The sequence below is a fragment of the Phyllobates terribilis genome, unplaced genomic scaffold (assembly GCF_046119375.1).
Source record: "Phyllobates terribilis strain yellow unplaced genomic scaffold, ASM4611937v1 Scaffold_2__4_contigs__length_985480577, whole genome shotgun sequence".
Lineage (NCBI taxonomy): Eukaryota > Metazoa > Chordata > Amphibia > Anura > Dendrobatidae > Phyllobates > Phyllobates terribilis.
In genome coordinates this window covers 775815423-775838284 of record NW_027362762.1, presented here as the reverse complement: position 1 = coordinate 775838284, position 22862 = coordinate 775815423, and the positions used below count along the sequence as shown (strand labels likewise).

Sequence of the window (22862 nt, the reverse complement as noted above, 5' to 3'; positions counted from 1 at the left end):
AACCCACTAGTAATGGATCTGTGTCTCCCTTCCTTCCCTTCTGCTGCTGAAAATTGTCATTAAGAATAAATTACTAAATAACTTTAAATTACCGAGTCACATTTTTGTTTAAATCACATTTCTGTAAGTGTGACATCACTGCACCCCTTTACATTTAATAGGATGATTACCTACTTAGAAAAAATTAAAGAGATCTGCTACTTTAAGGATACTTAAAAAAAAATTGAGAATTTTTCTCATAATGCCATTTTTTTTTTCAATTTTTCCTGGAGAATCTCTTGAAGACAACTTCATTATCCCTGAAGTGGTGCTTTAGTCAGTGCCCACAGAAATCAATGAGCCCTTAGTGTAATGGATGGACGTGCTGTTTTCCTCAGGGAGAATGCCGCTCTTTGCAGCAACTCGCCCTGGGGATCTGAGCTGGGATGTCAATCATCTATACTGAAGCAGTGAACCCCTTCTAGCCATCAGAAAATAGTGCCACTAACTCTTGGACCGTCTGGAACCAAATGATTGCAAAAAAACAATTAAACAAAAGGCTCAATCAAAAGGACTTTTCCAAACTGCTGCAAAGTTAAGACTATGTTCACATGTCCAGTAGTGATCAGTTAGAACGGATCCAGCAAAAATCCATTGGCACAAATGTTCTGCAGACTCAACTCTTTAGTCCGTTATTAAATAGCGGATCCAGTAATAAAAAAACAGATTGCTTATAAATGAAAGAAAAGTGGACAGCTGATTAACAGATCCATTTTCTATAGACTTCAATGTTATAAAAAAAAAAAAAAAAAAAACAGATCCAGCAGAGATCAGATACTTATAAATGGACTAAAAAGTTGTGTCTGCACAACTTTTCTGCCACCGGATTGCAGAAGGATCCGTTCTAACTGATCACTAATGGACATGTGAACCTGGCCTAAGACAGCCGTCCACACCTTAGTGAGCAGGGCTAGCAATCTGTGTGCCATGACCACTCGTTTCGCAGTCCAGTCCTGTAGATAATACTCAGGCCACATTTTTTCTTTTTACAGAGTAGGATGCCAGGCAAACCTCCAGATTAAATCTATAGGCCCCCGTAAGCATTAGTGCAACGTCGGCTGAACCCAACGAGATCAGCGGGTTCAGCCGACAGTCTAATGTGTATGAGGGGCCCCCAAACCGTTATCAGGGGAGTTCAGGATCTGGCAGGACCATTTTCATATGGCTGATACTTTTGTTCTCCCTGAGAACACAGGAGCACTTGGCCAAGTGGGTTCTCCTTTGTATGGGAGAGCGGGCTGAGACAACTACCGTCTGACCCATCGTTCAGCACAAGGGTGGGATTCAGCAGGTTCCCACCAGTTCGGGGAAACTAATTGTTAAAATTGCAGCCGGATCTCCGAATCAGCAGGAAGCAGTGCCCTGTTCTGGTGGTCCGCTGGTTCCAACTGAATGTGCGTCCTCGGAAGCACGTTCAGTTGAAAAATATTACGGTGCAGGCAGCCACCGGTATATCAGAGGCCCATCCGTGTCACCATTGAAGCAGGCCAGGATGAGGGACATTATTACAGGATGGGTATGTTATTACAGGAAGGGTGAAATAATTATTGCATAGAGGCCAGAATGAGTAACAGATTATTGCTTTATTTAACAAAATGGGTGCGGCTTTAAACTGGGCGTGGTTTTAAACTGGGCGTGGTTTTAAACTGGGCGTGGTTTCTTAACACAAACCGTGAATTTGTTGTTAAAAATTTGAATCCCACCCCTGGTTCAGTAGAAAATAATTTAAGGTGTAAGGGGCTTTATAATGCTCACAACACAGATTCTCGTTCCCTACCAGGCACAATTTTGGAAGCTGACATTTTCCATAGTAAAAGTAGATCTGAATACTCACAGTCTGACTAAGAACGGGTGGCTCACTTCCTTCAGGACAGATTTCTCGTTGTGTACATGCTGCTCTTGTTTTAGGCGAATGACATCGGGAATGCTCATGACTTTTAGTGCAAAATAGTGCTTTGCCGTTTTCTCTTTTACTAAATGAACCCTTCCGAATGTTCCCGTCCCTGAAAAAAAGTAAAACAAAAGAATTAGGATCACAATGGTTGAACACTTCTGTATTATAAGAAGATTGTCCAGTTTTAGCCCTTTCCTTTATACCCCTTATTTGCTACTAAGGCATTTTATCTGTATTGGGGAGACTAGAGTTTTAGTTTCTAGGCGAGATGGGCAATAACCAATATGTCCTCCACAGAAGCTGCACAGGGTCACCAAACCTCAAAGCTCTGACTTGTCATGCTATGACTCCATTTATCACTGTGAACTCTAGGTAGCCAGGGGGCCACACATGTGATTGCTGCAATGGCGGACATAACGGAAACCAACCACTTAACCCAGACATGACTAGAACTAAAGGCAGGTTTAAATGGGCAGATTTCTGATAATAACAAGCGCTGATAGATGATTTCGCCAAGTTGATCACCCCTAGTTATAAGACCCTTTTATACAGCATCATCATTGATGTGATTGTTCACTCACATGCAGTTCGCGTATTGTTGGCAGCTCATCCCCCATTTACAAACTTACATAAAAAATGCGATCAGCCGACAAACAATTGCAGCAATGATTACATGGGATAATGATCAGGAACCAGAGTTCTTATAAATGCTTTTCAAAGGCTATAATGTGGATCTGCCACCTGATTCCACAAGACAAACTCTATACATGTCAAAATGAATGACTTACAGCTCTTCAGTGTCCCTCCTCCCTGCTGCGGCTGAGATCTCACAAGGGTCAGTGCAAGCTGCAGCTGTCAGTCAGGTTAGGTGGTCGGGAATGAATACACCTGGACACTCACTCTAACTGGACACATAAAATGCTAAATCTTAATACCAGGAATATATATAGTCATTCTAACATGGATTTTCATTTAAGGGGAACCTGTCCACTCGGAAAAAAAGATATTTAACTGCAGATTGAGGATTAATCTGCAGGTAAACAGCATTCCAATCTTGTCCGGCCACCTTACTGGTGGTGTGGCTACCGAGAGAATTAACTTATTTCCTCCCGGGAGCCACCAGCTTTCAGTCATGAGCGGCTACAGTCACTGCTCCCAGCACCACTCGCTATACTGTGAGTGGCGGCTGTCAGCACACACTAGCACTACAACACCTCACATCTGAGCACAGAGAGATGTCAAAGTGTATGCAGCTCATATGGTGAAATCCGCTGATCGATCTGGTTATAGATCCACTTAAACAAATAATAGACTTCAATAAAAAGTTCACAACCTGATAGAGAAGTATAATTTAAAGAGAACCTTTCACAACATTTTTTATTTTAAACTATATACAGTAGGGAAAATAAGTATTTGATACACTGCAGATTTGGCATGCTTTCCCACCTACAAAGAATGGAGAGGTAGGTAATTGTTATCGTAGGTACACTTAATCTGTGAGACAGACAATAAAAAGAACAACCAGAGAATCACATTGTATGATTTTTACATATTTCATGCAATAAAATTCAAATTAATTAAGTATTTGATCACCTAACAACCAGCAAGAATTCTGTCTCTCACAGATCTGTTAGTTTTTCTTTAAGAAGCCCTCCTATTCTGCGTTCATTACCTGTATTGCACCTGTCTGAACTCGTTGTCTGTATAAAAAACACCTGTCCATACAATCAATCACACTCCAACCTCTCCACCATGGCCAAGACCAAAGAGGGTGAGCGTCCGAGGGTGAGCGGCTAACGGCCGCCATCTAGGCCTGACCAATCAGCAACGTGGGATTTCCTGGACAGACAGACAGACAGGATAAGACAATTATATATATTAGGTGGAAGAAACACAAAATGACTGTCAATACTCCTCGGTGTGGGGGTTCCACGCAGGATTAAGGAGGATTCTGAGAAAGGTCAGGAATCAGCCCTGAACTACATGGGAGGACCTGGTCAATGACCTGAAGAGAGCTGGGACCACAGTCTCAAACATTACCATTAGTAATACACTATCCCGTCATGGATTAAAATCCCGCAGGGCACACAAGGTCCCTCTGCTCACGCCACCACATGTCCAGGCTCGTTTGAAGTTTGCCAATGACCATCTGGATGATCCAGAGGAGGCGTGGGAGAAGGTCATTGGTCAGATGAGACCAAAATAGAACTTTTTGGTATCAACTCCACTTGTCATGTTTGGAGGAAAAAGAAGGATGAGTACAACCCCAAGAACACCATCCCAACTGAGAAGCATGGTGGGGGAAACATCATACTTTGGGGTTGCTTTTCTGCCTATGGGACAGGATGACTGCACTGTATCAAAGGTAGGATAGATGGGTTCATGACCCATGACCTTGACTGAAGGGGAGATTTACATATTTTACCTTTTTACTGATATATTGTTTGAAATGAAAAGTACTGTAACTTCTAATGTTAAAGGTTATCTGTCAGATATTTTTTTATGAAATCTGAGTGCAGCATGATATAGGGGCAAAGACTCTGATTCCAGCTGTCTGTCACTTACTGGACTGCTTGGTGCAGTTTTGATACAAACCGTTTTCTCTGCTGTAGATGTAGCAGTGCTCAGAATGCAGAGCTGTGTATAAATCCACCCACACCCCTGACTGGCAGTTTCCTATGCAAACTGTATACAGTCAGCAAGCTGCCAATCAGTGGTGGATCGGGGTTACACAAACTAGCATGACTTCCATGCACGAGACACCTAGTCCTTTAATAATAATCTCTTGCTGATAAAACACTGATCGTAATGAAACTACAGCACGCAGCTTATTAAGAGACATCGCTGGAATCAGGCTCTCTGCCCCTACATTATGCTACTCTCAGATTAAATAGCATTCTAACTGTACGTTCAGTACAACATGTGAAAGCTGTGTATTGGCTACAGTCACGTTATTTTGTATCTTCTCCGTACATCTCAGAGAGGACTGTGAGGTCAGGCTCACCAGAAGCGCTCCCCGGGGGGGGGGGGGGAAGACACATTTTGATGTGATGTTAGACTATTAATAGGAAAATGTCTGACTATATTTACAAGTGCTGTCAGTAACCCTTAGAGTCACAGCTACATAAAATGTGCCACTTCTCTCCCGAGCACGGTATATTACAGCGGACGATTATTGCAAAAAGACGATTTCAGATTCTCATAGAATAATAAACAAAAAAAAACCCACATATTGTATACAAAGCGGAATAAGGGGCCGGTAAAACAATGCCGGACCCAAACCACAAAAAAGTCTACTCAAACTGCAAGATATCATGAGAGAAACATGAGAATTTATGGCATAAAACAGATTTTATTAGAAAATATTCTTTTTAAAATGACAATAGTGTAAAGTACATAGTAGAAACAACAAGACATGGGAAAAATGGATCAGGTCAAGCGACACCATGTCCATACACAAGGGGCCCCAACAACATTAGGGTTACAATAGAAATGAATAGTACCCATAGAGACTCACCACGAGACAGGAGGGGGCCCGAGAGGTAGGGCAGGGTGTCACCGAGGGCTACAGAGGTAAAAGGTCGCGCCCCAACGAGCGTTTCGCCTGGGAGCACAAGGGGCTTTCTCAAGAGTCTCTATCGGTATTATTCATTTCTATTGTAACCCTAATGTTGGTGCATACTTCCTACTGAGGCTGTTAAATCTTACCCAGATATAGTAACTCATACACATATATTTACCCGTGTCATCCATATTGGATATATTGGGGCCCCTTGTGTATGGACATGGTGTCGCTTGACCTGATCCATTTTTCCCATGCCTTGGTGTTTCTACTATGTACTTTACACTATTGTCATTTTAATAAGAATATTTTCTAATAAAATCTATTTTATGCCACAAATACTCATGTTTCTCCTTTATGAGATCTCATAGAATAATACAGGGGTGTAATTTATAGGGGTTTCCAGATTCATGTAATCAAAGAATAAAAAGTTATACCATTGTACAAGTACATTGAGAGTGAGCAGAAGAGATGAAACAATGACTAGAAACAATGCTGTTATTCTTGAGGTTAAAGCGGACTAGTCTCCAGCCACCAATATGGGTTTTTTACGAGGTCTAAATGCAATTGTTCTGAATCTGGCACGGTTTTTATTTTCTTCCTGAGCCTCTCCATTCCACAGGTGTGACTCCCTATTAGTTGTATGAAAATCTAGTCTTGTTCTCCAAATGCATGTGGTCCTCATGAAGAGGAGCATAAATAATAGCCGAGACCCACGCCCACTTGGTCAACATGACTTCATTTACATACAGGTCAAAGAGAGGTGGAGGAACAAAATAAAACCACCACCAGATTCAGAACAGAGGCATTTACACCAAACAGAAAATTACACTAAAGGGTATTGGACACCAGTTTTTAATCTACGCCTTCTGAGAGAAACATGATGTAGGGGCAGAGATCCCGATTATAGTGATGTGTCACTTACTGGGTTGCTTGCTGTAGTTTTGATAAAATCCCTGTTTTACCTGCTGCAGATCTACCAGTTCTCTGAATGCTGAGCTCTGTATAACCCTGCCCATACCACTGATTGGCAGCTTTCTATATACACTGTGCATAGGCAGAAAGCAGCCAATCAGTGGTGGGAGGGGTTATACAGAGCTCATGAATATGGAGGACTACATGGTAGCAGGTTTACTAGTCCTCTAGGCAGAATCTCCTGCTGATAAAACCATGAATTTATTGAAACTACAGCAAAAAATATCAGTAAATGATACATTGTTAGAATCAGGCTCTCTGTCTCTACGTCATGCTGCTCTCAGGTAACAAACTGGTGACGGATTACTTTTAAGATATGTGCTAAACTAGTCTTGATAAGATTCAATATCAAGTAGGAACTACAGCAACATAGACTGAGAGTGTTCATCGATACTGGACTCGAAACATGGGGTATATTACAGTATACTACAAAGTTACATAACTTTTCCCTTTTCAATAAATTATACTTATTTAAGGCAGTAAAAGAAAATAACACATTTTTCACTTCATTTTAAGGGGTAGTGTTAAAGGGGGTGTCCGGTCCAAACTGATAAGTCTGCAGTCAGTCTCTCTGTGTGGCTGCAGACTTATGAATCCCCCCAACGCAGGCACTGTGTTCTCCTGGGATTTACCGGTTTCTTACCCAGGACCGGAGGGTATGTATGAATTATACATACTCCTGGGCAGTGGACACTTGTATGGAGCGAGGCCGTGCCCCCGATAGTCACACGTACGGCCAGTGGATGTGGCTAACTAGAGGGCACGGAACTCCAGAAGTTCTGACCCTACTTTTCCCTTTTAGGGAAGCATTAGGGACTTTTGTGATCAACTTTGTTAATAGATGATATATCAAAATAAATCACCAGTCTGAGGATGCCCACTCTTATGAAATAAAAAGGGCAGCCGCAAACAGATGTTAAGCAGTGGCAGGATGTAAGTGACGCACCCCTGGGCCTGTGTCGCACAGCGTTGCGCATGCAGGAGCTTACCCGGAGCCGGATCTGTTGAGGGTTGTAGTCTCGTGGCGGTGACCCGATCCGTGCCCAGGGAGTCAGACTAAGTGGCGTTGTATTAGCGGTAGATGTTGGACGACTACGCCACCCGTTGAATGCAGCGAAGGAGCTGCCGCTGCAGGGCAGACCGCTGAGGCCGGTGGTAGGATTGTGCAGCGTGATAGTATCACCCCCAACGGGAGGGGTATGGCCTCAGGGCAGCCGACGTGGATGATGGGGGTAGCAGGAATCACTCAGAGACGATGCAGTGTAGTTCAGGGTCATTACTGGTGATAAAGATAGACCCTCCCGGAGTACTGGCTAGCGATTGGGGCCTGGTCAGTCCTTGAGCAGATGGGATCTCCCCTGGCCAGGCGGAGTTGTAGGCCTCCCAAACTAACTGTACTCTTCTGGCTACCTTGCTAGAGGCGGGTATAAGTAGCCCACGTCCCTGAGTGTACCGTGTGGTGCTCACCCGTATGGCCGGTGACTCGGGGCCTTCTAGTAGCTTCCGCTCCACGACGGCGGTGCTGGTCCCATGCGTGTGACCGTGCCTTCGGGTTTCTTGGCCAGAGGACCTGGAATCCCCTGCCTGACGGATTCTGCTGCTGGGTAGGAGTTAGTCCCCACAGCCTCGGACTCCGGGTCCGGTAAGAAATCTTCTCAGTCAGGGCGAGCTCTGCAGCTGCCAGCCCCTGACTTCTTGTAACACTGCTCCCACAGAGCTCCTGTTGTTTCTTCCCATAGCTGCTTCTCTTCTCTGTCTCTACTTCTGGCATGGTCCAGTAGCTGGGCCCAGCCGGAGCCACAGCTCCCTGTCAGCCCTCCTGGCTGAACTCTCCCTCTGAACTCTCTAACCCTGCCTCAGCCCCAGGTTTATATAGGGGAAGTCCTTCCCCTCCCAGGACTGGGCAGGAGGTGTGGCATGCATAGGATTCCTGACCAAGAGACCTCCCACCTGCTCTCAGACATAACATTGCTATTACTGTGGAGACCAGACCCCTGGGGTGCCACATTCCCCCCTAGTGAAATTTAGTACTCCGGGACTAAACGTACTTTTGTAAACATAACAAGGTGCAAACAATAACATTCTGATAGAGACAACACATAAGGTGGTCACGGGGTGTCCGCAACCGGGTGTAACTTTTGAGGAAAACAAGGGTGTCCATTTCACCAACACAGGGAGACGTAACCAGGTAGGGGTCTGTCCTGCCCCGAGTCCTTAACAGTCTTTCAGTCCGTCCTGGGTTACGCTCCAACTATATGCACAAAGGATTCCCGGTAAATCCACCAAGGACTCCTATAAATTACTAGAAACACATAATTATTTACAGGATATGGCCGCTCTCAGTCCTCGGCCAGTGGGGATAAGGATTGGCTGCTCACAGTCCTCAGCCTGGTAAGGGATAGGGGATGGCTGCTCACAGTCCTCAGCCTGGTTAGGGATAGGGACACACGGGGAACAATTCACTAATCCCAACGGGGACCATATTTTAATTAGCAGCAGTCCTTGTACCCTTACGGGTAACTATTTACAGCTCTTTATTCACGCTACTTCCCTTCAGTAGCTATGTCCTCTTTGTGCTCCCTCCTGAGGGTAGTCCTCAGACCCGTCCGGGTCCTCTTGGCTTTCCTCGTATTGGTAGTACTGCAGCTCCTCCTCGGTTAGCTGGGTTAGTATCTCTGCGACAGTCCTCCTCCCAGGTGACCAGGACTTTACCTCCCTTTGGGCTGCCCCGGTTAATTGGGCCACCAGGATGCTCACTTTTTGCTCCTCTGTGAGGGGGTACACCTGGAAGAGGCTATCCAGCTTTTCTTTAAAGTCATGCAGGGTATGTGACTCCCCTGAGTACTGGGGTAGCCAGGCTGCCCCCGGGATATAGGGCATGGTGAAAGGCATGACCGCAACAGCGGTGGCGCTGGCGGGGGTTGAAGCGGTGAAGCTCTCCTCCGTATCCGACATCCTTCTCCCCCCTAGTGGACCGTGGCCTACCTTGCGATGATCCTCTTCCGTAGGCCGCGGCTCCGCAGTGGATCGTCAGGGTTGAGGACCTTCCGTCGCGCTCCTGTGACGTCGGCGTCTGCTGGGCTCCTTCCAGGACCTTACGCAACGTCCGGACGTGAGGCGGGGTTTCAGTTCTCGCGCGCTTTCGGAGTCCACGCCCCTCTTCTTCCCGCGCGGCGTCTTCAAGATGGCGTCCAACGGCGGGAAAACTCCACGGATGGCGGGAAGAAGGCAGAAGATGGCGCCGGATGGCGGGAAAACTTCGCGGATGGCGGGAAGAAGGTAGAAGATGGCGCCGGATGGCGGGAAACCTCCACGGATGGCGGGAATCTTCACCACTGGTAAGTTGGAACAGTCTTTTTCAGGCACGCAGTACCCGGTGGTTGCGGGCACGAAATCCTGCTGACTACGCCAAAAGTTGACGCACCCCTGGGCCTGTGTCGCACAGCGTTGCGCATGCAGGAGCTTACCCGGAGCCGGATCTGTTGAGGGTTGTAGTCTCGTGGCGGTGACCCGGTCCGTGCCCAGGGAGTCAGACTAAGTGGCGTTGTATTAGCGGTAGATGTTGGACGACTACGCCACCCGTTGAATGCAGCGAAGGAGCTGCCGCTGCAGGGCAGACCGCAGAGGCCGGTGGTAGGATTGTGCAGCGTGATAGTATCACCCCCAACGGGAGGGGTATGGCCTCAGGGCAGCCGACGTGGATGATGGGGGTAGCAGGAATCACTCAGAGACGATGCGGTGTAGTTCAGGGTCTTTACTGGTGATAAAGATAGACCCTCCCGGAGTACTGGCTAGCGATTGGGGCCTGGTCAGTCCTTGAGCAGATGGGATCTCCCCTGGCCAGGCAGAGTTGTAGGCCTCCCAAACTAACTGTACTCTTCTGGCTACCTTGCTAGAGGCGGGTATAAGTAGCCCACGTCCCTGAGTGTACCGTGTGGTGCTCACCCGTATGGCCGGTGACTCGGGGCCTTCTAGTAGCTTCCGCTCCACGACGGCGGTGCTGGTCCCATGCGTGTGACCGTGCCTTCGGGTTTCTTGGCCAGAGGACCTGGAATCCCCTGCCTGACGGATTCTGCTGCTGGGTAGGAGTTAGTCCCCACAGCCTCGGACTCCGGGTCCGGTAAGAAATCTTCTCAGTCAGGGCGAGCTCTGCAGCTGCCAGCCCCTGACTCCTTGTAACACTGCTCCCACAGAGCTCCTGTTGTTTCTTCCCATAGCTGCTTCTCTTCTCTGTCTCTACTTCTGGCATGGCCCAGTAGCTGGGCCCAGCCGGAGCCACAGCTCCCTGTCAGCCCTCCTGGCTGAACTCTCCCTCTGAACTCTCTAACCCTGCCTCAGCCCCAGGTTTATATAGGGGAAGTCCTTCCCCTCCCAGGACTAGGCAGGAGGTGTGGCATGCATAGGATTCCTGACCAAGAGACCTCCCACCTGCTCTCAGACATAACATTGCCGTTACTGTGGAGACCAGACCCCTGGGGTGCCACATAAGCATTGAATTGAGCTGAATAGCACAATATGTAGGGTCAGCTGCCGGGTACTGCAGATCAGCTATTCCAAGGTTATACTAAGGATAATTCATCAATATTTTATTTCTGGACAACTCCTATAAGCATTTTAACTGTTTGGCCAAATAATGCACATAGAAGTGTTAAAATGCTATTCTCTTATCGTGCCAAATATGATCAGACAAAACATTGGATCGCACTCGGACCAATGTTATGCTATGGGGCTGAGCACATGTCCGATTTTATCCCCGGGCAGAGCCAGTCCGGGGAAAAAAAAAGGCATCATGCCTGAGTTTGATCCAATATTTGGACCGCACTCAGCCATGCAACTTAATGAGTGTGAGGAGAACATCAGACTTCAGTCCGATGGCATCTGAGTGCAGTCAGTTTTCCACGGACTGCCACAATGAAGAAGATGGAGAATTTTTTTTTCTCCAGCTTTCCCTCATCCGAGAGAATTGGATTGCACTCTGCTCACATTGATTATAAGTTGGATCACAGTGTGATTTGCATAATCGACCAGATTCTCTCGGATGAGATCATATAAACTCCTGTGACCCTAGCCTAATAGACACTGGTCTGGTATTCAGCCTCATACATACATCACCCATGGGGTGCCCAATACATACATCACCCATGGGGTGCCCAATACATACATCACCCATGGGGTGCCCAATACATACGGTACATCACCCGTGGGGTGCCTAATACATACGGTACATCACCCGTGGGGTGCCTAATACATACGGTACGTCACCCGTGGGGTGCCTAATACATACGGTACGTCACCCGTGGGGTGCCTAATACATACGGTACATCACCCGTGGGGTGCCTAATACATACGGTACATCACCCGTGGGGTGCCTAATACATACGGTACATCACCCGTGGGGTGCCTAATACATACGGTACATCACCCATGGGGTGCCTAATACATACGGTACATCACCCGTGGGGTGCCCAATACATACGGTACATCACCCGTGGGGTGCCCAATACATACGGTACATCACCCATGGGGTGCCTAATACATACGGTACATCACCCGTGGGGTGCCCAATACATACGGTACATCACCCGTGGGGTGCCCAATACATACGGTACATCACCCGTGGGGTGCCCAATACATACGGTACGTCACCCGTGGGGTGCCCAATACATACGGTACATCACCCGTGAGGTGCCCAATACATACGGTACATCACCCGTGGGGTGCCTAATACATACGGTACATCACCCGTGGGGTGCCCAATACATACGGTACATCACCCGTGGGGTGCCCAATACATACGGTACGTCACCCGTGGGGTGCCCAATACATACGGTACGTCACCCGTGGGGTGCCTAATACATACGGTACGTCACCCGTGGGGTGCCCAATACATACGGTACATCACCCGTGGGGTGCCCAATACATACGGTACATCACCCGTGGGGTGCCCAATACATACGGTACATCAACCGTGGGGTGCCCAATACATACGGTACATCACCCGTGGGGTGCCCAATACATACGGTACATCACCCGTGGGGTGCCCAATACATACGGTACATCACCCGTGGGGTGCCCAATACATACGGTACATCACCCGTGGGGTGCCCAATACATACGGTACATCACCCGTGGGGTGCCCAATACATACGGTACATCACCCGTGGGGTGCCCAATACATACGGTACATCACCCGTGGGGTGCCCAATACATACGGTACATCACCCATGGGGTGCCCAATACATACGGTACATCACCCGTGGGGTGCCCAATACATACGGTACATCACCCGTGGGGTGCCCAATACATACGGTACATCACCCGTGGGGTGCCCAATACATACGGTACATCACCCGTGGGGTGCCCAATACATACGGTACATCACCCATGGGGTGCCTACGGAATAATCATGTCCGATGGGTCCAAATTCCTAACATGTGATCCCAATGACGCTGATAGAGTTAGGACTATGGGATTAAGACAATATCCAAAGACGACATCCACCTGAATAGCCTCGCTTCTGCCATACGGCTTCTCTGCATAGTGCACATTTCTATTCTATTCAGACATTACATTTTTATTCAAACCTGCTGTAAATTTTTGACACATTTGACTTTCTGAGAAAATAAACTATGCAAACTCCTAAACCAAGGTCAGATGTGTTCTATATACAAGCCTTCACCATCATTTTACTGCAGGGAGATGGATTTGCATTCTGATCACACTTAAGTCCTTAAAAAAATCTCTCAAGTGAACCATAGTACGGAGCATTCACCTGCTTGCTATGGCAGACATACATCGCTCCATGCCCCGGCCAAGCTTTCATCAGCCCTTTCTACTCAGACTTAAGAAATAACACTGAGGAGCTTAGTGAGAAAGTGCAAGACTGTAGGACTGAGGAAGAGACTTCAATGTCCGGCGTGACTGCGAGATAGTGATCACCTGAAGACAAGGTAGAAGGCTTCTGCTGAAACGCGGAGGAATGTACAGGTATTAAACTGCCGAGTACAGTGTGGTGAGGGTGGGCTTGGATCTCCGGACCACCGGCAGAATTCAGCTCAGACTGCCAGAACATAAAAGCATAAAGGCGGTGACACAAACTAGGAATTGCCTACATTTCATTGTGGAACTCTGAGCGAGGCTTTCTTCATTGTCACATGAAATGGTCTCATTCTATAATGATAAATGTATTATTTTTGCCATCATTTACACAGCATAAATGGAGAAGAGGCGGCCAGATAAAACACCAACTATATCAAAGGAGGATGCGGTTTTATAGATTTGGCACATTTTTGGGGAACTTTACACGCTATTGCCTTTTTCATACCATCTCCTGGGTGGTTGTTTTTTTAAAGGGAATCTGTCATTAGCTTTTACCTCATCTGAAAGCAGCAAAATGTAGGGGCAGAGACCCCGATTCCAGTGATGTGTCACTTACTGGGCTGCTTGCTGTCATTTTGATAAAATCCCTGTTTTATCTGCTGCAGATCTAGCAGTTCTCTGAATGCTGAGCTCTGTATAACCCCACCCACACCACCGATTGGCAGCTTTCTGTCTATGCACAGTGCACACAGAAAACTGCCAATCAGTTGTGTGAGCGGGGTTATATAAAGCTCATGAATGTGCATGACTACCTGGCAGCAGGTTTACTAGTCCTCTAATGAGACCCCTGCTGATAAAACTGTGATTTTATCAAAACAACATTAAATAGCCCAGCAAGTGACACAGCGCTGGAATCAGGGTCTCGGTTTCTACATTGTGCGGCTCTCAGATTAGGTGGCACAAACCTGGTGATTGATTCCCTTTAAGCCAATATTTTTCTCATAAAAATAGCCACGTTATTAATAAACTTGGTATATTTTGCAAGTAGACAAAACTGTACCTCTTTTTATAAACTATTTTCAGAAGCATCTAATGCACCATAAAACACTTCATTTTTGACTCATTTAATTGACAAATTTGATCAAATTGGTGTGTTCATCTAACACCAGAATTCTGGTGCAGCAATAGTAGAAAATCTATGAAATACACGTGAAAATGGGTGAGAAGGGCACCCCTACATATGAAGGCTAAATAAAAAGCCGGGACGTCCCATTTATTACAGGACGGTACAGAAGAGCTGATGAGCAAATAAAAGCAACTGCTTTCAGGGCTGGAGGCAACATACAGTTGGCACATATGATGCTCCTCTTAAACTCCTAGTGTGAACATGGCCTATTTAATGCAAATTTTCAGCTGCATTTTACAGCATCAGCAAAGTCTGAGTTTTCAGAAATCTCATGCACACACATTGGTTTTTTTGTCCTCAGTATTTTGTGCTTTGCATGGTTTATTGCACATAAGAGCATGTCCCTTCTTTCAGCGTTTTGTCATTGAAATTAATGGGTGGTAAAAAAAAATGATGGAAAAAAATTAAAAAGCCAACATAGGCTAACAATAACCACTAGAAGGTCCGTATAGGGACCGGCAATCCTCCTCCAATGTGTTCGCTCAGGAAATCCCACAAATTCATATACGTGTCATGGAAAGGTTATATACACATTAATTCTATAGCTCTTAGACCTCCAATATAGTGTGACATCGAATCAGCTTAAATAATACTGCCATAATATTTGTCTTTGCCCTTAAATGCAACCAATAATATAACTAAGCGTGAGCCAACAATTCACAAAGAGAATGTGTCAAATTGACCCAGTCCTATATAGAAGTGCCATAAGGTAGATAAGGGATATTCTCAAAATAACAACATACAATGTTCCATGCTCAAAGAGAAGACAGAAACTGTAAGTCTCATTGTGTAAATAGATCAATCATATTGAAAAACTGTATGCAGCATGGTAATGAAGACAGGACCCACAAGTTTCGCCACCTCAAAAGCGTGGCTTCCTCAGGGGTAAAGATGGCCATAGAGTGGCTGCTTCACTGCTGCTCACTTCAATGTCTTCCCCACCTACAGACTAGAATTGGGGTCGAGCGACCCGGGGGTCCCCACAGAACTCATGCATTTACCATATATAATATAACCGGGGATGCGTGTCTCTGTCTCAAGCCTTTATAGACTGCACATGCGTGACGCGCAGTCTGGCTCCAGACAGAAGCACGTATGGAGCCGTTACAGGTAAGAGGAGAGTATGGCGCCGGAGATCGCAGTATGCATAGACATTGAACACATACCGCGATCTCCGGTGCCATACTTACCTGACCGGGAGGAGCGTTGCTACGGCGCCTCTCTTCACCGGAGACCGGGGCAGCAGTGAGGCGTCGGATCGACGCATGCGCATAGCGCTATCCAGCGCCATTTTACTGAAGACATATTTGCAGTGTGTCTTCAGCAAAATGGCGCCGGAGAGTGCGATGCCACACTCCTCCTCCGGCAGAACAGGACGCAGCAGCGCTGGAGCACAAAAAAAGGTGAGTATAAGTGTTTATTTTTTTGTATGTGTGTACAGTGTGAAAGGGGACCCACGCATACCAGGATTGGGGGGTGAGGGGGTACCAAGCATACCAGGATTGGGGGGTGAGGGGGTACCACACATACCAGGATTGGTGGGGTGGGGGGGTGAGGGGTACCACACATACCAGAATAGGTTTGGGGGGTACCATACATACCAAAATAGGAATGCGGGGCACCATGCATACCAGGATGAGGGGTACCAATCATACCAGGATGGGGATGAGGGGTGCCATGCACACCGGGATTGGGGTGAGGGGTACCACACATACCAGGATTGGGGGGTGAGGGGGTGCCACACATACCAGGATTGGGGGGGTGAGGGGTACCACGCATACCAGGATTGGGGGGGTGAGGGGTACCACGCATACCAGGATTGGGGGGTGAGGGGGTGCCACACATACCAGGATTGGGGGGGTGAGGGGTACCACGCATACCAGGATTGGGGGGGTGAGGGGTACCACACATACCAAGATTGGGGGGTGAGGGGGTGCCACACATACCAGGATTGGGGGGGTGAGGGGTACCACGCATACCAGGATTGGGGGGTGAGGGGGTGCCACACATACCAGGATTGGGGGGTGAGGGGGTGCCACACATACCAGGATTGGGGGGGTGAGGGGGTACCACGCATACCAGGATTGGGGGGGGTGAGGGGGTACCACGCATACCAGGATTGGGGGGGTGAGGGGGTACCACGCATACCAGAATTGGGGGGGGTGAGGGGGTACCACGCATACCAGAATAGGTGTGTGGGGTACCATACATACCAAGATAGGAATGCGGGGCACCATGAATACCAGGATGAGGGGTACCAATCATACCAGGATGGGGATGAGGGGTGCCATGCACACCGGGATTGGGGTGAGGGGTACCACGCATACCAGGATTGGGGGTGTGAGGGTTACCACGCATACCAGGATTGGGGGGGGGGGGGGGGTGAGGGGACCATGCATACCAGGATGAGTGGTACTATGCATACCAGGATTGGGGGGTGAGGGGACCATGCACACCAGGTATGGGGGGTGAGGGGGTGCCATGCATACCAGAATAGGGATGAGGGGTGCCATGTATACCAGAATAGGGATGCGGGGCACCATGCATACCAGGATGAGGGGTACCAATCATACCAGGATGGGGGTGAGGGGTGCCATGCATACCGGGATTGGGGGTGAGGAGTAACACGCATACCAGGATTGGGGATGAGGGGTGCCATGCATACCAGGATAGGATGGGGGCAGCACAAATACCAGGATGGGGGCAGCATATACCAGCATGGGAGACCATATACCAATAAAAATGCTCGCCACCTAGGCGTAGAACGGGTTCAATAGCTAGTATATAATCTGGATACATGATTAGTTTTCCACTTTTACATCAGTTCAATCACTTTTTTTTAAAAAAAAGATGAAAATCAAATAATACATTGAGTCCAGCGCTGGCTCTCCGCTGCTGCTTCTGTCTCAGCAGTGACATCATGCCCATAGCCTACATCACCACTGCAGCCAATCATTATTGCTCAGTGGCATGTTCAGTTTATATCGGCTCACTGATTGGCTGCAGCCATAATGTGAGCTGTAACCTCTGCAGCAAGCAGGGGAGAAGAGTCAATGCTTCAGACATCCCAATGAAGTGAGAATGCAACAGCCCATTAGCGACTGCTGATTGTTATGCTGTGTGCCCCCTACTGGTAAAGTCAAGAGAGGCTCAGGAGACTCAGCACAGACATCATTGAAACAACAGCGGTACAGGAGATGAGTATACAGCGTTTTTTACTTTTACATTGGAGAATACAGTATTTAAAAAGGGGTTGAGTTTAGGAAAACCCCTTTAACTAGGCGTATATGGTAAAACATGGTAGACTGGCCCAGATGTCAGGAAGGCAGGAGATGAAATAAGATATTAAATATTACAGGAAGAAATGTTTTTGCAAGGACGGAGGGAGTGTAGAAACATTCCTATAAGTACTGTGTGTAGGGGTGAAGGAACGTGACACTGCGGAGACGTTAGATGGGCATGGGTGGGATTTACAGTGATTGTGTTCCAGAAAAGTCATGTATACAATCACCTACATCTATACCACTTATACTTACCCTACTTCTTCCATTTTAGTTCATTATCATAAATTACTTTAAGGGCTCATTCACACAAGTAGATTTTTTTGTCCATATTCATTGAATAATTGGAGGGTCTCGGGTAAAATGTGAGTCAATGCTGCCATTTACAGCCACACTGCAGTATACATATGAGGAGATCACACAGGGAATGTATTCTTCTTAAATATCACTAGTAAAAACCTGAAAAAGATTTAATGACAAACTTCTAACAGAGGTCAAAGACCAAAGCGAATGTGGGAGGAAAAGACATTTGTCATATTAATTTGCTTCAATCCGGTGGCCTCCGAATATCATTTGTTACCACAGATACCTAATGCCTCCTGTGCATTCTTCCTTCTCATGCCAATTCTCAGACATAGGGAATCTTTTCTCATGCACAGAATATTTCTTTCTCTCTGTACTTGTAGAACCCAAAGATGAAAATCTAACAATATGGAACAATATTTGCATTGTGGCTGCAACATATCGTCTGATTTTCTGGGTATAAATGACCCAGAAAGCAGAATGTGAAATCTTTAGAGCACATTTTGTAGATAATTACGGTATATAGCACGTTTTCTTTAAAGGGAACCTGATGCTGATAAATGCTGCGTGTATCAGACACTGACTACCAGCATACACAGCAAGCATACTAAATAAAGAATGACAAAAGACACACCTATAAATACCACCCAAAGAAAAAATAGATGCATGTGGTCCCTAAAAATTCATAAACACACTATATTATATATATATATATATATATATATATATATATATATATATATATATATATTATATATTATATATACATACATACATACAACAGAGAAAAGCAATGGAGGACCACATGATATTATCAAAAAAATTATATCTAATTTCCATAGTGCTACATAGCTTAAAGAAGATGTATACCGCACCCAAGAGTCTGCACTTTACTGGCTATTATATATCTGCAGGTGCAATCTTATATAAACTGATGGTATTAATTCCCATATATACTCAAGTATAAGCAGACTTTTACAGCCCATTTTTTTAGGCTGAAAAAGCCTTCCTCGGCTTATACATTATTGTATATACAGTTATATGAAAAAGTTTGGGCACCCCTATTAATCATAAGCTTAATGTTTTATAAAAATTGGTGTTTTTGCAACAGCTATTTCAGTTTGATATATGTAATAACTGTTGGACACAGTAATGTTTCTGCCTTGAAATGAGGTTTATTGTACTAACAGAAAATGTGCAATCTGCATTCAAACAAAATTTGACCGGTGCATAAGTATGGGCACCCTTATCATTTTCTTGTTTTAAATACTCCTACCTACTTTTTACTGACTTACTAAAGCACTTTTTTTGGTTTTGTAACCTCATTGAGCTTTGAACTTCATAACCAGGTGTATGCAATCATGAGAAAAGCTACTTAAAGTGGCCACTTGCAAGTTGTTCTCCTGTTTGAATCTCCTCTGAAGAGTGGCATCATGGGCTCCTCAAAACAACTGTCAAATGATCTGAAAACAAAGATTATTCAACATAGTTGCTCAGGGGAAGGATACAAAAAGCTGCCTCAGAGATTTAGCCTGTCAGTTTCCACTGTGAGGAACATAGTAAGGAAATGGAAGAACACAGGGACAGTTCTTGTTAAGGCCAGAAGTGGCAGGCCAAGAAAAACATCAGAAAGGCAGAGAAGAAGAATGGTGAGATCAGTCAAGGACAATCCTCAGACCACCTCCAGAGAGCTGCAGCATCAACTTGCTGCAGATGGTGTCACTGTGCATCGGTCAACTATACAACGCACTTTGCACAAGGAGAAGCTGTATGGGAGAGTGATGCAAAAGAAGCCGTTTCTGCAAGCACACCACAAACCGAGTCGGCTGAGGTATGCAAAAGCACATTTGGAGAAGCCAATTTCTTTTTGGAAGAAGGATCTGTGGACTGATGAAACCAAGATTGAGTTGTTTGGACATACAAAAAGGCGTTATGCATGGCGGCAAAAAAACACAGCATTCCAAGAAAAACACTTGCTACCCACAGTAAAATTTGGTGGAGGATCCATCATGCTTTGGGGCTGTGTGGCCAATGCCGGCACCGGGAATCTTGTTAAAGTTGAGGGACGCATGGATTCCACTCAGTATCAGCAGATTCTTGACAATAATGTTCAAGAATCAGGGATGAAGTTGAACTTACGCAGGGGATGGATCTTTCAGCAAGACAATGATCCAAAACACCGCTCCAAATCTACTCAGGCATTCATGCAGAGGAACAATTACAATGTTCTGGAATGGCCATCCCAGTCCCCAGACCTGAATATCATTGAACATCTGTGGGATCATTTGAAGAGGGCTGTCCATGCTCGGCGACCATCAAACTTAACTGAACTGGAATTGTTTTGTAAAGAGGAATGGTCAAAAATACCTTCATCCAGGAACTCATTAAAAGCTACAGGAAGCGACTAGAGGCTGTTATTTTTGCAAAAGGAGGATCTACTAAATTTTAATGTCACTTTTCTGGTGAGGTGCCCATACTTTTGCACCTGTCAAATTTTGTTTGAATGCAGATTGCACATTTTCTGTTAGTACAATAAACCTCATTTCAAGGCAGAAACATTACTGTGTCCAACAGTTATTACATATATCAAACTGAAATAGCTGTTGCAAAAACACCAATTTTTATAAAACATTAAGCTTAAGATTAATAGGGGTGCCCAAACTTTTTCATATAACTGTACATTGCGGTGGTGGATAGTGGTGGTGGGGTGGGCGGCGGCAGAGGAGGGGGCACACCCCGTAGCCACTGCTGCAGCTACCATGTGTGCCCACTGCTAAAGGGAAATGAATATTCACCCTTCTCCATGTCCATGGGAGTGGAGAGGAGTGAATATTAATTTCTTTAATAGGGTGCGCACAGTGTCATCAGCTCCTGCGGTGGCTCAGTGATCCTCTGTGCCCGCTAAAGAGAATGCATATTCACTCTTCTCTACTCCCATGGGTGTGGAGAAGGGTGAATATTCATTCTCTTTAGTAGCGGGCACGGAGGATAGCTGAGCCGCAGTGAGCTGTGGCGCTGCTGACACTGTGCACACGCTATTAGAGAACAGGAATATTCACTCCTCTTCAATACCATAGTCCCGGCCTGGAGAGGAGTGAATACCCCCGCAGCTCACCTCGGCGTCTGAGGGCACATGGTAGTGATGTCATGCGCTGCTCAGATGCGAAGGCGAGCAGCTGCTGTCAGACAGGACGCAGAGCTGGAGCAGAGGTGAGGAAGGTGAGTAGAAGTGTTTATTTTTTTTAATGTGTGCAGTGATGGGGGCCATGCATTCCAGAATAGGGAGGCCATGCATACCAGGATTGGAGATGAGGGGGCCATGCATACCAGAATTGGGAATGAGGGGGGCCATGCATACCAGGATTGGGAATGAGGGGGGCCATGCATACCAGGATTGGGAATGAGGGGGGCCATGCATACCAGGATTGGGAATGAGGGGTGCCATGCATACCAGGATTGGGAATGAGGGGTGCCATGCATACCAGGATTGGGAATGAGGGGTGCCAAGCATACCAGGATTGGAAATGAGGGGTGCCATGCATACCAGGATTGGGAATGAGGGGTGCCATGCATACCAGGATTGGGAATGAGGGGTGCCATGCATACCAGGATTGGGAATGAGGGGTGCCATGCATACCAGGATTGGGAATGAGGGGTGCCATGCATACCAGGATTGGGAATGAGGGGTGCCATGCATACCAGGATTGGGAATGAATGGGCAAATTTACCAGTAGCTGCTGCATTTCCCACCCTAGGCTTATACTCGAGTCAATAAGTTCTCCCAGTTTTTTGTGGTAAAATTAGGTGCCTCGGCTTATTATTTGGGTCAGCTTATACTCGAGTATATACGGTACTTTAAATAGACAATGGCAATGAGATAACTTACATATTTTTTTGCAGGCTAAGGTGGTGTGTGATCCTAGTGCCCAGACGCACGTTTCACCCTTTGCTTCATCAGGGGATGTCTGTCCTTTAGGGAACCTGACTGATACAAGCTGCCTGATCCACAGGCTGCATGTATAAGACACTGCGCCGTTTCAGCCACATGTGTCACTGTGAAATGTCGCAGCGTTGATGCACGAGCAGCATGCATCAGCTGTCAGGTTCCATTTAAAGGGGTTCTCCCATCATGACACAAATATTTCAAAATGCAGCCACAGGGATGATCGAATGAAATCCCAATTACCACTCCTGCAAATAGCTAATTTTTCCAGCGACAGTCGCTACCAGCCAGGTGTTTTCCCTGCAATAGGCTCTGTAGAGTAAATGTGCAGCCATTGACTTTAATGGCCATTATTGCAATCTATGGTGTCTGGGGCTTCCCGACTCTTCCCGGACAGATGCTGACAGACGGTGTCAGGGAAGAGAAGGATCCAGCCTGTTGGTCTTCCAGCAGCCGACACCTTCGTTCTCCAGGAGATAAACCACCAGAGGAGGAGTATGGCACCAGATCTCTCAGAGGACACATGGACGCTCAGCCGAGACAAGTTCATGGGTCGGCTACTTTCTCTGGTCAGTACAGCTTTCCTCACACACTGACCAGCACTTCTGTCTATAACATGGCGGCTGGTGGAGGAGCAGTGACCAGACCTGTCCATCAGCCTCCTCTAATTGTAAAACACCTCACATGGGAAAGCTGCTTTTCTATGGGAGGACACTAATGGACAGGTCAGGTCACTGCTCCTGCACCAACCGCCATTTTATAGACAGAAATGCTGGTCAGTGTGTGAGGAAAGCTGCCCAAATAAGAGAAAAGTGGTCGTCCGCTTTACCCGAGAATCTGTCAGTCTAACAGGATTGACT

General features: G+C 46.5%; 1 protein-coding gene across 1 annotated transcript in view; it reads right to left on the bottom strand.

Annotated features, from left to right (window-relative positions):
- PRKX (protein kinase cAMP-dependent X-linked catalytic subunit) overlaps positions 1-22862 on the bottom strand; it is a 134794-nt gene that overhangs the window by 44484 nt on the left and 67448 nt on the right. The window contains exon 2 of the mRNA XM_073667346.1: positions 1874-2042. Coding sequence (XP_073523447.1) covers positions 1874-2042 — 169 coding nt within the window. The remainder of the gene's footprint in view (positions 1-1873; positions 2043-22862) is intronic.